General features: G+C 47.2%; 1 protein-coding gene across 1 annotated transcript in view; it reads right to left on the bottom strand.

Annotated features, from left to right (window-relative positions):
• Window positions 1-8,781: 8,781 nt before the first annotated feature.
• NCKAP1L (NCK associated protein 1 like) overlaps window positions 8,782-17,027 on the bottom strand; it is a 62,743-nt gene continuing 54,497 nt past the window's right edge. The window contains exons 30-31 of the mRNA XM_056120300.1: window positions 13,973-14,062; window positions 8,782-9,019 (exon numbers count right to left, since the gene is read on the bottom strand). Coding sequence (XP_055976275.1) covers window positions 8,888-9,019; window positions 13,973-14,062 — 222 coding nt within the window. The 3' untranslated portion in view covers window positions 8,782-8,887. The remainder of the gene's footprint in view (window positions 9,020-13,972; window positions 14,063-17,027) is intronic.

Here is a 17,027-nt window from a genome sequence, read left to right as displayed (position 1 = left end):
GGATTCATCTTCATCTCCTTTGATGACAGGTACTGAAGAGGAGCGGGAGGCCCCGTGGGGAAGACTAGAACTCTCTTCCCCCAACCGCGTGAGTGCATCTCAGCCATGTGCCGGCTTCTTCTCAAAGTCAAACTTTGTTGGGAGAGGCGTGAGGAAAGCACACAGGTCTAGGGTTCAAGGGATCGTGTCCCGGCTGAGACTTCCCTCCCTCCTAGACCACCCCAACTGTTCTCTCTCCCCTCCTTTCCCTCCTCCCAAACCGACAATGGCCGCCCCTTGGTAATGGTCCCCTTGACCAGGCCTCAGCCCCACTGTGCGTTGAGACGGCCTTCCCAAGCCCGGTGCACAGAATGCCCCTGTGTTTTTTGAGCTGTGCTTTTTGGGCCCAGAGCAGCAGCAGTTCCTCACTCAGCCCGCATTCCGCCCCAGGCCTGGTGGGAGGGATAATTCCATCTCGTGGCTGCAAACAAGTTAATGGAGATTCTAATGAAAACATCACGCTAATGAAAATGTTGAGGCTAAAATCTACTCTCTGCCTGCGAGACAAAACAACCGGGGTCAGAAATTCTCCCTGATATTTGTTGCGCATTTTCTTCCCTCGAGGAGGAGGAGGAGGAGGAGGAGGAGGAGGAGGAGGAGGAGGAGGAGGAGGAGGAGGAGGAGGAAGGGATCAGAGAACAGAAAGCAATTCAGAGTTGATTGTGTCCCCAGCTGTAAAGGGTCAGAGATCCTGCTGGCCTCCGAAGCAACCTGCTTAGAATGCTGATGTCCTGTTACCTCAAATGTCCCCTCACCCTGGTCTTTCATCTTTTGTTTCAGGTGGTAGCATCCTGCCTTCACCTCCTATTTGTTTGTTCTTAGGGTCGCTCTTAGGGTCTCGGGATTCTGATAACTTCCCAGGTGAAGAGGCATCTGGTCTTGGAAAAAAAGGGAGAAAGATCAGAAATGCCTCTTAGCCTGGGGCCCAGTTCTGGTACTGCTAGCCACGTGACCTTCAGAAAGTCATTTCTGGTCTCTGAATCTGTTTACAGGTCTGAGGTATAAAAACCTTCCTCAGTTTCCTTGCAGAATTGTCAGCAGGATACAGAAGCCCTTTGAAGAAGCATGCAGGAAAAGAAGAAGTCTGTGTGATTATATGTTTATAAAAAACATGTCAAATGACAAGATTTGAGGAAAGGAGAACAGATTTGTGTTGCCGGAGAATGTAGAAAGCGAAGTGGGTGTGGCTCTAAGAAAAACAACTTGAGGGATCCTCGTGCAAATGTTTGGTGTCTTGACTGTGGTGGTGGATACAGAAACCTATATATAGCAGTATAGAATGATATATATAATATATATATAATAGATACATGAGATATATATAATGAGATTGGGCTGGAGCGATAGCACAGCAGGTAGAGCGTTTGCCTTGCACGCAGCGGACCCGGGTTCGATTCCTCCGTCCCTCTCAGAGAGCCCGGCAAGCTACCGAGAGTATCCCCCCCGCACGGCAGAGCCTGGCAAGCTCCCCGTGGCCTATTCGATATGCCAGACACAGTAACAAGTCTCACTGTGGAGACGTTACTGGTGACCGCTCGAGCAAATCGATGAACAAAGGGAGGACAGTGCTACAGTGCCACAGGATGAGATACACAGAGGAAGAGCATAAGGGAAACTGAGGAAATCTGAGAGAAAGGTTGACTGGATTGATGTCAGCCTCCTGGAAATAACAGAGTTCTATAGTTCTGCAAGATGTTATCATTGAGAGGGAACCAGTAAAGGTACATTGGAAATCTACATGTTTTTTTCTCACAAGAGTGTGTGAATTAGCTATGTCAATAAAAATTTTAGTTTCATAAAAGAGATCATGGACAAGGGAGGTCACTCAAGTGGCCAAGCTCAGGCCTGGCACACACAAAGATCTGAGTTGGATTCCCGGTGCCTCTCGTCCCTGGAGCACTGCCTGGTGCAATTCTCACAGACTCTGAGCACCACTGGGCCAGATACTGAACTGTTAGACCCAGACTGCTGGGCTGAGCATTTTTTATTATTACTATTTTTTTAAATTTTTGAATGAATCACCACGAGACAGTTACAGACTTACAAACTTCGGTTCGTGATTACGTTTCAGTCATACAATGATCGAGTACCCATCGCTCCTCCAGTGCCCATTCTCCACCAGCAATATTATCAGTAACCCTCCCACCACCCCCACCCCATCCCCCTATCACCTGCCTCTTTGGCAGACACAGTCCCTTTTACTCTCTCTCTCCTTTTGGATGTTATACTTTTCAAGACAGGTAGTAAGTGACCCATCATGTTTGGTCTCTAGTCTACTTTCAGCATGCATCTCCCATCCCAAGTGAGCCCTCCAAGCATCATTCACTTAGTGGTCCCTTCTCCATCCCAGATGCCTTTCCCCCCAGCATGTGAGGTGAGCTTCCAAGCCGTGGAGCGATCCTCCTGCCCTTATCTCTATTATCCTTGGATGTTAGTCTCCCATACTGTTACTTTATATTCCACAAATGAGTGCAGTCATACTATGTCTGTCCCTCTCTCCCTGGCTCATTTTACTCAGCATGATACTCTCTGCGTTGATCCACTTATATGCAAATTTCATGATTTCATCTTTTCTAACAGCTGCATAGTAGTCCATTGATCTACCAAAGTTTCTTTAACCAGTCGTCTGTTCCCAGGCACTCAGGTTTTTTCCAGATTCTGGCTATTGTAAATAGTGCTGCAATAAGCATGCAAGTGCAAATGTCATTTCTGCTGTATTTTTTCATATATCATATATACTGTATTTTTGATATATCATCTCCAGGATATATTCCCAGAAGTGGTATTGCTGGGTCAAATGGGAGCTCAATTTCTAGTTTTTTTAAAAAACATCCATATTGTTTTTCAGAAAGGCTGAACCAGCCAGCATTCCCACCAGCAGTAAAGGAGAGTCCCTTTCTCCCCACATCCACGCCAACACCAGTTGCTTTTGTTCTTTTGGATGTGTGCCAGTCTCTGTGGTGTGAGATTTATCTCATTGCTGTTTTGATTTGCATCTCCCTGATGATTAGTGGTGAAGAGCATTTTTTCATGTGCCTTTTGGCCATTCGGATTTCTTCTTTTAGAAAGTCTCTGTTCATTTCGTGGCCCCATTTTCTGATGGGATTGGATGTTTTCTTATAGAGTTCAACTAGTTCTTTGTATATCCTTGATATTAACCTCTTATCAGAATGGTAATGGGTAAATATATTTCCCCATTCTGTAGACTGTCTTTGTCTGGCCACTGTTTCTGCGTCATGGTTACCCTTATAGAAATCGCATTGAATCTGTTTAATGCTTTGGGGAATATTGCCATTTTGACAATGTTAATTCTCCCAATCCATGAGCAGAGGATGCATTTCCATTTCCTCGTGTCCTCTTTTATTTCTTGAAGTAACGTTTTGTAGTTTTCTTTGTACAGGTCCTTTACCATATCTATTGATATGATCATACGATTTTAACCTTTCCTTTTATTGATATGATGAATTATGTTGATCGACTTGCAAATGTGAAACCACCATTGCATCCCTGGGATGAATCCCACTTGGATGTGGTGTATGATCTTTCTGATGAATTGTGGATTCAGTTTGCAAATATTTTGTTGAGGATCTTCACATTTATGTTCTTCAGGGATATCGGCCTGTGATTTTCTTTTTTGTGGTGTCTCTGCTTTTGTTATTAGGGTGATGTGTGCCTCATAGAAGCTGTTTGGGAGTGTTTATGTTTCTTCAATTTCCTGGATAAAGCTTGAAAAGAACTGGCAATAGGTCCTCTTTAACTGTCTGGGAGAATTTGCTAGTGAACCTATCTGGGCCTGGGCTTTTGTTTTTGGGAAGACTTTTGATTGCTGTTTCAATTTCCCTGATAGTAACAGGTCGTCTATTCAGGCATTCCAGATCTTCTTGGTGGACTGAGCATTTCTTGAAGTGGTTTAAATCTTCAAGCCCCTGGGGCACCCCTCAGGCTCACCCCTTTAAAAGAAAACATGGTGGTGGAAAGACAGCTCTGGAGGAAAGGGACTTGCCTTGAATGCAGCAGACCTGGGTTCAATCTCCAGCATCATATATGGTCTCCCAAATACCGCCAAGTGATTCCTGAGCACAGGGCCAGAAGCAAGTCCAAGCACGGGTGTGGCCCAAAAACAAAAACAGAGGAAGAAAGAAATTGAGAGGGCCAGAAGATGAGAAAGGAAAGGAAAGGCGGGAGTAGAGGCCAGGGGCCTCAGGTACAGTTGCAAAGTGGGGGAATGGCATAACTGTAGATCAAAATCACAGTCAACAACACTGAAAACATGAGATCCAAACTGCAACCCCCAAGCTCTAATGTGCCTGTCAAGGTTGCATGCTAGAGGGGGGTTGGGAGGGAGCTTGGGAACGCTGGTAGAAGGAAGTTGACACTGGTGGTGGGAATGGTGCTAGATCATTATACATCTAAAACTCAGCTATGGGGGCTGGAGCGATAGCACAGCGGGGAGGGCGTTTGCCTTGCACGTGGCCGACCCGGGTTCAATTCCCAGCATCCCATATGGTCCCCTGAGCACCACCAGGAGTAACTCCTGAGTGCAGAGCCAGGAGTAACCCCTGTGTATTGCCGGGTGTGACCACCCCTCCCAAAAAAAATAAATAAAAATAAAAAAATTTTAAAAAACTCAGCTATGGTTACCTTTATAAATCACAATTCTTGAATAAAAGAAAAGAAAAAAATCTACCCTCTATTTCTCTAATATCTCCCCTCTATTCTTCTGTGTCAACATGTGTTGCTTTCACTGGGGAAGCTATTTTTTTTTCAGTTTTTATTTTATTTACACCACCATGCTGAGACCACTCTCCGCACACATGAAGGTACTGGCAGAGGAACAAAGGCTTGTGGGTCCCAGGACTGAGATCTCCAAGCCTACTCGGATCCGGGTTGAGCATCCTCCACCCAGATCCTCCAAATTCCAGTAGGCGGGGGTCACACCCACCAACTGGCCCCCTGGCACCGTGTAATCCCATCAACGGCCAAGACTCAGAGACTATAAAACCCAGCTCCCGGAAGCATTCGCAGCCGCATTTGCGGCCACGCGACATCTTATTATCTCATTCCTACTTTGGACAAACTGACAGGCTACCGAATGTAACCTGCCCACACGGCAGAGTCTGGCAAACTCCCCGTGGCGTACCCAATATGCCAAATACCAGTAACAATGATGGGTCTCACTCTTGTAACGCTGAAAGAGCCTTGAATATGGCACTTTTTTAAAAATCTCAGGGCTAGGACGAAGGAGACGTTACTGGGGCCTGCTTGAGGTCATCGATTTTATTTACAGAATGCTAAAATTTGCCCATCCCTTTGGGCAGCAGTGGTAGAGCAGCAGGAAGGGCTCTTGCTTTGCATGCAGCAACCCATATAGTCACTGACGCCCACCAGAAGTGACCCCGAAGCGCAGAGCCAGGAGTAAGCCCTGAGCACCACCTGGTGTGGTCCAAAAACAAAATAAATAAATCCTATCCAAGGCTTCCCACCCTACCCCTCCCTGGCTCCCTCTTCCCGTTCCTTGGTAAACTCACTTCTGTGGTCATAGTCGAAGGGGTTATTTTTGTTCTCTCTTGTCCCTTCTCTTGCTTTGTTTCTTGATATGCCACAAATGAGTGAGATTATCTGGTACTTGTCTTTCCGCCTTTGGATTATTTCATTTACACGTTGACCTCTAGTTCCGCCCCAGTTATAGCAATAAAGGTAGGATTTCATCTTTTCTAATAGCTAAGGAGTATCACGTTGTGCCACTTGTCTGATGTTAGGTGCTTGGGTTACTTCCAGATCTTGACTATTGTAAATAGCGCTGGAACAAACATAGGTTAACATTTTTCTCCAAACTAACCTTTTTCTGTTCTCAGGGTACATGTCAAAGGAGTGGAATCAGTGGGTTATATGCTAGTTCTATTTTTAATCTTTGAGAAATCTTCAGTTTTCCATAGAGATTTAGCCTGTTTCCATTTCCACCGAGAGTGAATGGGCGCTCATTGTTCAAAACATCCCCACCAACACTGCTTGTTTCTGGCCTTTTTTTGGGAGGTGGGGGGATGGCAGGTAGGGATGCTTGTGGCCACAACCAGCCCTGCTCAGGGATCATGGAGGACCATAGGTAGTGCCGGGGACTGAACTAGGAAGATGTGCAATACAAGTGTCTTCCTCACCCCTACCCAAACCCTGCGCTTTCTCCAACACAAGTGTCTTCCTCACCCCTACCCAAACCCTGCGCTTTCTCCAGGCCAATAGAGACCATTCTCACTGATATGATACGGTGTCTTATTGTCATTTTAATTTTCTTTTCCCTGATAAGTGCTAATAAACACTTTTCCATATGCCTGCTGGCCATCCATATGTCTTCTTCAAAGAAGTGTCTATTCAGCTCCTTTTCCTTTTTGGTTTTATTTAATTTGTAGTTTTCTGTGAATGCTTACTATATCTTAGATATCAGCCTTTGTTGGGTGTAAGGTGTGCAAATATTCCTCCCAATTAGTAGAATGTATATTTGATCTGTTTCATCTTTCACAGTGCAAAACTTTCTAATTTTGATGTAGTCCTATTTATTTCTTCTTTTGCTTTATTTGCCAATCGAATCAAATTACAGAAGGTGCCTCTGAAGTGAATTTTATGGAGAATTCTGCCAATGTTCTCCTCAATGTGTTTTATGGAGTCAGTTCTAATATTGAGGTCTTTAATTCCTTTTGAATTGGCTTTGTATATGATGTGAGATAGGGATCTGGATTCATTTATTTTTACACATGGCTAACCAGTTTCATTTGTTCAAGAGGATTTCCTGGCTCCACTTACTGCTCCTAACTCCTTTGTCATAAATTAAGTGACCATACATCTGAGGGCTTATTTTTGGATCCTCAGTCCTATTCCTTTGATTCGAAAGTCTGTTTTTCTTCTGGGAAAAGTTAATTTTAAGCAGTTCCACATGCAAACAGAAGAGGAATTTCTGACTGGAGAGGCAGCACAGCAGGTAGGGTGGTTGTGTCACACGCAGCCAACCAGGTTTGATCCCCAGCATTCCGTACAGTTCCCAGAGCCCACCATGGGGCAGAGCCAGGAGTAAGTGCTGAGTACCACTGGGTGGGACCCCAAAACAAGACAAACAAACAAAAATATAAAATCAATGCGCCAGGATGGTGGTTCAGTGCTAGTGTGCTTGCTCTGCGTGTGCAAGGCCCTTGCTTCCATCCTCAGCACTGCAAAGCATATAAAAATAACTGTGAGAATATAATTTCCTTTCCATAGTAAGAAAGCACAGTTCGCTAAAAGGAAGTAGGATCCTCCATTGCCTCTACTCTAAAAAGGAAACAATCGTTGTGCAGAGAAATCTGTGTATTGATTATGGGTACAGGATTTCTAAAGCGTTGAAGTCTTGGTCTTGAGAAGTAAAAACCAAACACACAAAACAACTAGGCACATGACCCGAATAAGCACCACAACCAGGTATTCATACTCCACAACCAAGTGTGCTACCTCCAGCCTTCACAGCCGAGAAAAAAGAGAGAAGAAAATAATAATAATCAAAAACAGTGCTCAAATTGCTTTAATGCAGGCTGCATGGCTTTGCTGGAAATTAGTAATTGCTTCCCCTTTATCCTACGAGTATGGACATAACTCTAATCAACCCGCTAATTATATGAACCCATTCTAACACTCCAGACCTATGAAACGTTTTTGATTTGTTGCTCTGCTCTTCTCCGGCCGTAGAGGCCCAGGAGTGATGGATGGGAGCCACTGGGGTTAACTAAATCCAGTTTGGTGCTATCTGGAATGCCCCAGGCTTTGTGACACTTGAAATTCTAATGAATGCAGAAAAGGGCTTAGTTAAAACAGCTGTATTCCCTCAAGTATGCCTATTCACAGGGCCCTCCAACCTAATGAAGTCTATGAAATGTAAGATCTAGAAGAGAAATCCCCGCCTCAGGCAACGGCTGTACCCGGTATGACAAGGGGGTTGGGGTTCAGTTGGTCCCCGTAGATGGGAGAGGGCACCCCCAAATGCTTTGGGAGTGAAACCCATGTGACTGTCGTCCAATAAGATGCCCTGTGTGCTCAAACTGACCTATACCCTTGACTCTGTATTCTGGTGGTAGGAGAGAAGAAACAGGAGGGGTCCAGATTCGATCCCTGAAAGAACTTCTTAGCCCTGACACAAGGGGTACGGGAACAAACGGGAGATTTGGCTGCGGGGACCATCTCTCAGGAGCCCTCCCTCCGTGCCCCTGTGAGCAGCAGCATTGGGGGCCGAGAGAGAGAGACTCAGTGACTCCTGTGTTCAGTGAGTCCCCAGCAAAGTAAAAGAGGGGTTCCTTTGCTCCTACTTTGCAGCTGGAGCAGGCTGGATGTTTGCTGAACACATTTGGAAAAGGAAGAGAGGAGATAATAGTCCTAATGAATGTGCGGGAGACAATAGCAGCTCCAGTGGGAGGATTATAAGCTCATTATGGTTTAATATGATGATTGATCATCTCTGCCCGCCAGCATTATCCTAGAATAGTGATGAAGGTCGGAGGGACCCATGCCAGTCAGAGCTCAAGCTCAACTCATCAGAGAACAGAAAACAAACTTCCGTGGCATTCATTTCGTTCATTATTAAAATTCAGACTCGTGGCCCCAACATTCTGACTTTTTCTGTAAGTTGTTTTCCCTCCCATCATTCCATAGCCCCCATCCTGCCCCCTCCCCACAAGGCCTGCCCCACGACTGACCTCTCAGCCCTGCACTGCTCATTCCTCTGTGCGCCTGTTTCTTCTAACTCCTAACATAGAGACCCCATCCCATCCCCGTCCCTGGGAAATGGCCACAGCATGGAGTGTGGCATGGCTTTAGGGCAGGTCCAAAGGGCCCTTCAGTGGGTACCGGCTGACACTCGGTTCAGGTAGAAGGCTCGGGATACTTCCCGATAGGCATTTCGTAGCAAGACATAAGGGAAGCAGGACTCCAGCATATCCAGGGTCAGGAAGGAGGACTCCTCCACCACCTGGAAGCAAAGAGAGGAGAATCTCAGGTGGGACAAATGACTACCTTCTTCGGTGACGCCTGTTCCTCTTCAGTCAGGTCCCCGCGTCCTCTGAGGGTCTCCGCGTTACAAGCACACAGGTTCCAAATCCACACTTCCTCTCTCCCCTCACTTGGTTTGTCCTTAGGAAAGCAAAGTGGCCCCTTCTACTATTATAGCTCTGTTAGAATCTCCTCCCCACCCCGCCCGCCCCCCCATCCCCTGCACAAGGTCAGAAAAGGTCTCCGAAGCAAAAGACAGGTCCAATCCCTTCCCTAGCGGCAATAAGACTCCTGATCCCGTTGCAGATACGAAATCATCTGTGGCTGGGTAGCGCAGAAGCAGGAAGGACTGAGGAAAACATCCGTGACAAAGCTATGCAGAGAAGGAAACGATCACCACTGCAGGCCAAGGAGGAGAGGCCTGGAATCCACACGGGTCCTCTTGTGCCGGGCGTCAGTCTCCTCTCTCCCTCAGCACAGAGCTTGGGGAACAGTAAAGAAGCCGCCTCAAGGAGCAGGCAAGATTAATTAGTTTAATTAGAAGCCTGTGTGCCGTGGCAATCCCAGCACCCCCACAGTCAAGCAGAAAGATAGATCAAGGTGCCTGGATGAGACTGGGGGAGGGGGGCGCTCCGGGGCGAAGGGTACGAATCCAGCAAGAGCAGCACAACTTAGTGTTGGGCTGAAGGAACCCAACCCGAGGAAGGAACAGAGTGTTCGGCCTTCAAACTCTCCAGATCTAGGAGGTCTTGGGACTAGCGAACATACTGTGAAAAGCAGTGCCCACATCCCATCCTCTGCAGTTCACACAGATGGGACCTCTCCCAAATGCCTGGTGATTTCAAATCCTGCAAATCCAGTCAGGAAGGAGAATCGACCACGGCTGCTCTCACACGCGTCTCTCCCTGAAATCCTTTCAAGTTTGAAAACGTGGAAGATTCTGCTGTTCTCAAACACATGCTCACGCAAAGCACCACAACAGCCTTAGCAGAGCAGATGCTGCCGCCGAACGAAGAGAAACAGAGGAGTAACACTGTGGCCTTGGATCTCCGCTGCCTAGCAAGGAATTCTTGCCAGGAGAGACTTTTAAACCTTAAGCTCATGTCTGCTCTGGGTGCGGGAAGTGAGTGATGACTTGGAGATGGAACCACTGGCCCACGAACTCCAATTCTTTGCTCCACTCTCCATGGAAAATGAAAGGGCTCAAAAATGGTGAGAGTGTGTAGGAGTAAAAATATCCCTAGAGTGAAGGCCAAGAGGTTTGGGCTCTGTTGCCTAATACGTCTGCCCGTATATTTGCAGGGAGACCTTGAGTATCATCTCAAGGTCCCTCCCTCTCCTCCATCTCCTCATCCGTGAATTGTAAAGGCTGGACTAATGGCCAGGGTGACGCGGTTCTGACACCTAGGAGCCCACGAAGGAAGAGCAGCATCTCTTCCTTAAGAAATCAATCCATGCCAGGAGCAGGCTGCCAACCCCCGGGGGTGGGTGCTGCCCAAGCTTCACTGTCAAGACAGAAGACCTGGGGAAGAGGTGCCTGGCAAGAGCGGGGGGTGACATAAGTCGACTCTCAACTCAGCACACAGTTCCTTCCCTGTTCAGTCATTTCCAATTTCTCTCTGGAAACATTTGCATTTAAATTGCTCTGCAGCAGCTAGGCCCTCTGTCTCACTCGCTAAAGTGCCTGGTGCTGGCTCTCTGCCTGTGCCTGCAGGCTTCAGGGAGCTGCCACAGGGGCAGACCGCTTCCCACAAGTTGACGGCAGCGGGGCAACGGGGAAGCAGAAGGAGACAGGACTGAGCGGCAACGCAGGATCACCTGCTCTCTTGCAGAGTGAAGTCTGCCCAAAGCAATGAAGGACAGGCCTACACCATCCCAAACGTAACATGAGTGGCCACTTTGCAAACCCCAGCACCCAAAAGGAGAGAGAGAACAAGAGGGAATGCCCTGCCACAGAGGCAGCGTGGGACAGGGGAATGGGGGTGGGGGTGGGGGGCTACTGGGACCCGTGGTGGTGGAGAATGGGCACTGGTGGAGGGATGGGTACTCGATCAGTGTATAACTGAAACCCAAGCACAAAAGCGTGTAATGTCCGTAACTGCACCTCATGGTGTTTCACTAATAAAAATTTAAAAAATAGATAAATAAAAATAATAAAATGAGTGGCCACAAGAACTAACAATTGTTGAGCAGCTATTAGTGACTAGCACCTTCACATCGATTCTCTCACGAATCCTGTTCACGCTAACAAAAAGATTACAGCTGACTTTCATGGATGATGAATCTGTCTCAGAAAAGTTAATTAACTTTTCCAAGGTTGTGTTACGCCAAAGATTGTGCTCCTCCTGATACACTAATGGCATTTGCCCTCACTCTGCTATCTTACTCCGCAACACACACACACACACACACACACACACACACACACATTATTTTTCTCCACCATAAACCTTAATTGAATCAATCTCGTTATTTTTCTAGCTGGGTAAAATGAGATAGAAGATACCACTAAGGACCGAGGCTTATAAAGAAGGAGCAGGGAGAATCTCGCTGTACTTGCCATTAACATTTGAGGGTCTGGATCAAGATTGCGAATGAACTCCCACCAGCCCTGTTGCTCAATAAGTAAAATGACCCCATGGTGCTGTATCGTGCAAGCTTTGCAACATACCTTTATAATTTTGTGGGAGGCCAGAGATTAGAAATCCTTGGACCGGAGTAATAGCACAGTGGGTAGGGCATTTGCCTTGCGCACAGACAACCGGCCTTTAACCCTACCACCCCATATGGTCACCCTGAGCACTGCCAGGAGTAACCACTGTCAGGAGTGCAGCCTCCTCCACAAAAAAAGAAAAGAAAAGAAAATTCTTGGGGCTGGAGCAATAGCACAGTGGGTAGGGCGTTTGCCTTTCACGAGGCTGACCCGGGTTTGATTTCCAGCATCCCATATGGTCCCCCGAGCACCGCCAGGAGTGATTCCTGAGTGCAGAGCCGGGAGTAACCCCTGTGCATCGCGCCGGGTGTGACCCAAAAAGCACACACACAAAAAAATAAAGAAAATTCTTAAGCTTCTTTTTGAGTTCTACACAAGAACAGAGTGAAGGGAGGGACTGAACCTGCAGGCTGATCTCCCTTCTCTTCCCAGCCCCAGTTTGACAGGCTTTTATAAACACAGACTTCCAAGTTAAACAGCTAAACTCAAACCATGCATTCCTGGGGCACCCGAGGTCTGTACACCAGCAGTACCAGCAACCTCAGAATGGACTTGGGAGAGAAGGTCTATTTCATCACCACAAATGAGATGAAGTTGATTAACAGAGAGTTCTGAGGTCCCAGAGTTCGACACCTGGGGCAGGAGTGAAGGTGTATGTGGGGGGGGGGGGGGGCGAGGGGGACTCAAGGTGGCTCTGGCTCCAGGCCAGCATCTCTACTGCACAGAGGAGGGTCTCTGAAACACGGGGCACCAGGTGGGAGCTCTCAGTCCAAGTGTAGTGCGACTCCAGAGAATCAGACCTTAGATCAAGAGTCCGTACACGTTCAAGAGGGAAACATGAGAAAATACATTTTTTAAATGAACTGAGTCAGAGTTCCCAGAACTTTCTGCCAGAGGAGGGAAAAGCCCACAGCTTGGAGGGGGGAGGGGGGCCTGTGGAGTGGGGGGTGTTGGGGAGAAGAAGAGCAGAGAGAGAGAGAAGAATTTGCCTGATTCATTTGGCAACTGCCAAGGTCCACCTGGCTCTCTACCTCCCCATTTTTTGGGCCAAATTCCCTTCCCTCTCTCTTTATTCCTACACCCCTCCCCAAGTTCAGTTTTGTACTATTCACTATCTTCTTCACAGCGATCTTTTTTTGTATGTTCACTCAGAAGGTCTGGGGGCGCTTCCTGGTAATTCTCAGTCAATTTGGCCCGCAGTTTAATGCAAGGGCTGGAAGATGCAGTGCTGCTTGAGGCCCTGCCGTGCCAGGGCTTATCAGGGCCACCCCAGGATTGCTTAGGGGTCTCCAGAACTGCACCCAGAAAAGCTCAAGGACCATGTGGTGTAAGGGATCAAGACAGGGTAAGTCAAGCTCTTTAAACCCCTGACTATCTCTCTGATGCCAGCAGTACTCATTTTGGGGAGGATGGCCTCCCAAGTCATGTCCAGGGGGCTGCTGAGGCCACGCCCAGTAACTTGGCCCATCTGGTCCAACAGTTCAGTACTAGGATCTAAGGATGTGCTGCTGCGTGTTGCTGGGGACCTGCAGAGACACCCCTGAGGAGCTCAGAGTTATCCCTCTGGTATTCAGGGTCATACTGTGCTGAGACTCTAACTGGGGTCTCAAGTGTGCAAAATATGCACCATTAGTCCCTGGGCACTGCCCCTGGCACCTCCAAAGTACTTTTATCTTTTTTTTTCATTTTTGGTCACACCCGGCAATGCACAGGGGTTCCTCCTGGCTCGTGCACTCAGGAATTATTCCTGGCGGTGCTCGGGGTACCCTATGGGATGCTGGGAATCGAACCCGGGTTGTGCAAGGCAAACACCCTACCCACTGTGCTATCGCTCCAGCCCTCTCCACGGTACTTTTAAAGTTAAGAAAGACTGTGTTAGGAGGTCAAGAAAAAGCAAATACATTCTGAACAGGTAGGAATGGAGGAGGATCCCTGCCTCTGAGGTCAGACTGAGGACACTGGAGGAAAGGGGACCGAAGTGGGCAGCTCAGGGTCAGCAAGGCTCAGCCTACAAAGAGGACCTTGAAGATTGGTATTCCAGGATGTTAACAGAGTTCGGAAATGTTGCCCAGAATGTGAGGAATAGACGCGGGGCGGGGCAGAGCCAGGCTCCTCATGTCTTTGGAAGATAACAGCAGCAGGAACCCAAAGCTGCTCAGGAAGATTCTCCCTCTGGTCCTTCCTCTCCTTTTACCAGACCGACATAAATCCGATACATACCAAGCGCATGAGCAGAGAAATGGATTCCCGATTTCTGGTTTTAAGCTTGTCGGTCTCCTGGCCCAGCTGCAGGAGGCTGACGGAGGCCACCTGTGAAGGAAGAATCTGTTAGGCGGCAGATTTTTATGGAGGTCAGAGTAGGACAGCCTCAGGATACAGGAAGTTAAGAAAAGATCAAGGAAGAGAACGAAGGGCTGTGATGTTCCCAGAGGGAGACTCAGGATGGAAAAAATGGCAGATATCAGGCTTCAGAAACACACGCTGCCTGTGACCCAGCCTACGAGGCAACGGGAGGCTGCAAGGGGCCAGGAAGAACCTCAACAAAGCAAGTGACACTGGATGCCCAGAGATTTTTCTTCCCTCGCAGCAGCCTCCAGACAACGCTGTCATCAGGCTGTTTAATATTGACAGAGTGTTCTTGGTTTTCTCCTTTTGTCAACTCCCAAATGGTTGTCCTCTGTGCTCACCTCCAATCTCCGGAGAGATCAAAGAGAGGGATGAATGAAACATGATTAATTGAATCCAAAGGCCCAAGTTACGTGCAGCTAGCAAACCAAGAGGGGAGAATTCCCTCCTGGAAGTTCCGGGGTGAATCCTCTCTACATCGAAGATGCTCGGAGGCTATTCCATCTATCTGTTTTCCCCACAATGTCACGAGACGCCCTCTGGAACCCAGAGGAAGAATAGCACAGTGTCACAGATCACCTGCCCCAAAAGAGCACGGTCATGAGTTCAAATGTCCAATGTGCCACATGCACTACTGAGATCCTGGAATCTCTTCTCTCTGCTATCCCTGCACTAAAAACAATTTCTAGCCACTCCTCATCACACATGCCTCCACTGAGTGTGACCCCAGGGAGTACAAGTATAAACATCACAACTAAAGGAATACACACACTTCAGTGAGCAACCGCCACTGAGTGTGTGAGCACCACAACTCAATGTGCAACTCACAGCAAGCATCGCAGCTAAGAGTGTGCAACCACTCGAGCCAGAGAGCCAGCCACAAGGGTGTCGGATATTAAGCCTAACTCTTTCAGACTACACCAGTGAATTGACCGTTTTCGCCCCCCCAAAGAAGCTTATAGTGCTCTTATGAGCACTCCAAATCCTCTGAATTTACCTTTAACCGTTCCTTTGTCTTTACCTCTCATTGTCACAATTCTCCAAGTCAGGGTTGGTTACTTTATGAGTTGGCTTATAGCCAACCAGTCTGGTAAGTCTGGACTCTGTGTCTATAGTTAATTACTTCTTTTCTATTTCCCCTATAACTTTTCATATTTTACTGTAGAGCAATGTTCTTTGCTTAAACTCAGAAAGACCGTTAATACAATGGTCCTGATATTTGGGAAATATATCTGAAATATATCTACCTGTGGACATCCATCATTCTTGGCCCAGGCTTCAGTTGCTGCAGTTCCTAACACCCCACAAAGGGAGGTCCCGCTGGGACTGGGATGAACCTGGGGCAAGCGGCGAAGCTACCCTGGCATCAAAATGGGACAGTCTAGACAGCATAAAAGCACGGGCTTGATGCAGTCCATTATGACCTAAGAAACAGAACCCCCATGAGGGAGGACAAGCTGAACCGACCTGAGGACTTAGTCTGGGATTTATAGTTAAAGCCTTGCTTGCCCTCAGAGCCCAGAGAACTACAATTTGGAATCATATCTCTGTGTTTACCCAAACAACTGCAAGTATTAATAACAAGTAAACAATTGTTTAATATTTACTAGTAGCTAGGGAAAGAGAAAAGCATTGTAGATGTCCCTGGGAGACAGAGCGTCTCCTTGAATTAGTCCCCACAATAGAATTGCCTCCACCAAAAAGCTTTACCTCTGTAAACGATCAATCACACCTATGTGCAGCCCTATACCTTCAGATGTTCTGTAAATATGCTAACAGCTCTGCATTAAATGGACCATTTTGACCATCAGTCTATGGTTCCCTGTCTCTTTGTTCCTCTGCGGGGGGGGGGACCCCAGACAGGCAGTTTTCAGCCACCAAATGCATGCATCATGCACCCACATTTTGAACTTACACAGGAGTAAGGCACTTGCCTCGCAAGCAGCCAAACTGGATTTAATCCCTAGCCCATATACAATACCCTGTACCCCATCAGAAGTGATCCCTGATCACAAGGCCAGGCCCGAGCATTGTGAGAGATGGCCCCAAATCAGAGGGAATATAATGGAAAGGATAGTTGTTGGAACATTGTGTGGCTTAAAAGCAATCATAAATAGCTTTGTAATTCACTGTGATTCTAAAGAAATCTTTTTAATAAAAAGAAAACAACATACAACGACCACAGCCAAGTGTGTGTGAAATCCCTAATCAACACAACATCAACAATAATGAACGAAGGTAAAATGAGGGAGGGAATATTTTTATGTGTGTTTAAGAAATAAGAGACTCTTCAGAAAGAGAGGGACAGACATAGAAGGACTGCACTCATTTGTGGAGTAGAAAATAACATAACATGAGACTGACACCCAAGGACAGTAGACACAAGGGCCAGGAAGATTGCTCCATAGTTGGAAGCCTGTCTCATGAGCGGGGTGGTGGGGGGTGGGGGTTGGGGGGACAGCTGGAATAGAGAAGGAATCACTAAGAAAATGACGGTTGGAGAAACCAGTCGGGATGGGAGATGTGTGCTGAAAGTAGATAAGGGACCAAACATGATAACCTCTCAGTGTCTGTATTGCAAACCATAATGCCCCAAAATAGAGAGAGACTATGGGGGAAATTGTCTGCATGGAGGCAGGGGGAGGTTGGGAAACAGGGGTATACTGGGGATATTGGTGGTGGAAAATGTGCACTGGTGGAGGGGTGGGTGTTTGATCATTGTGTGATTGTAATTCAAACATGAAAGCTTGTAACTGTATCTCACGGTGATGCAATAAAATAAAAAAAAAAGAGACTCAAGTAAATTTCCAAGTCTCAATATGTACGTCTCAGGACAATGGAAAGATTCCTAAGAGAATCATATGAGCTGTGATTTCTTCTAGAGGAAGGAGCTAGATGAGGCCCCGGTTCTTAAATCAGAGCCACATTT

Source organism: Sorex fumeus, unplaced genomic scaffold, assembly GCF_029834395.1.
Source record: "Sorex fumeus unplaced genomic scaffold, SorFum_2.1 ptg000042l, whole genome shotgun sequence".
In the NCBI taxonomy this organism is placed as follows: domain Eukaryota; kingdom Metazoa; phylum Chordata; class Mammalia; order Eulipotyphla; family Soricidae; genus Sorex; species Sorex fumeus.
Note: the sequence above shows the minus strand (reverse complement) of the source record. Positions and strands in the feature narration are given on the sequence as shown.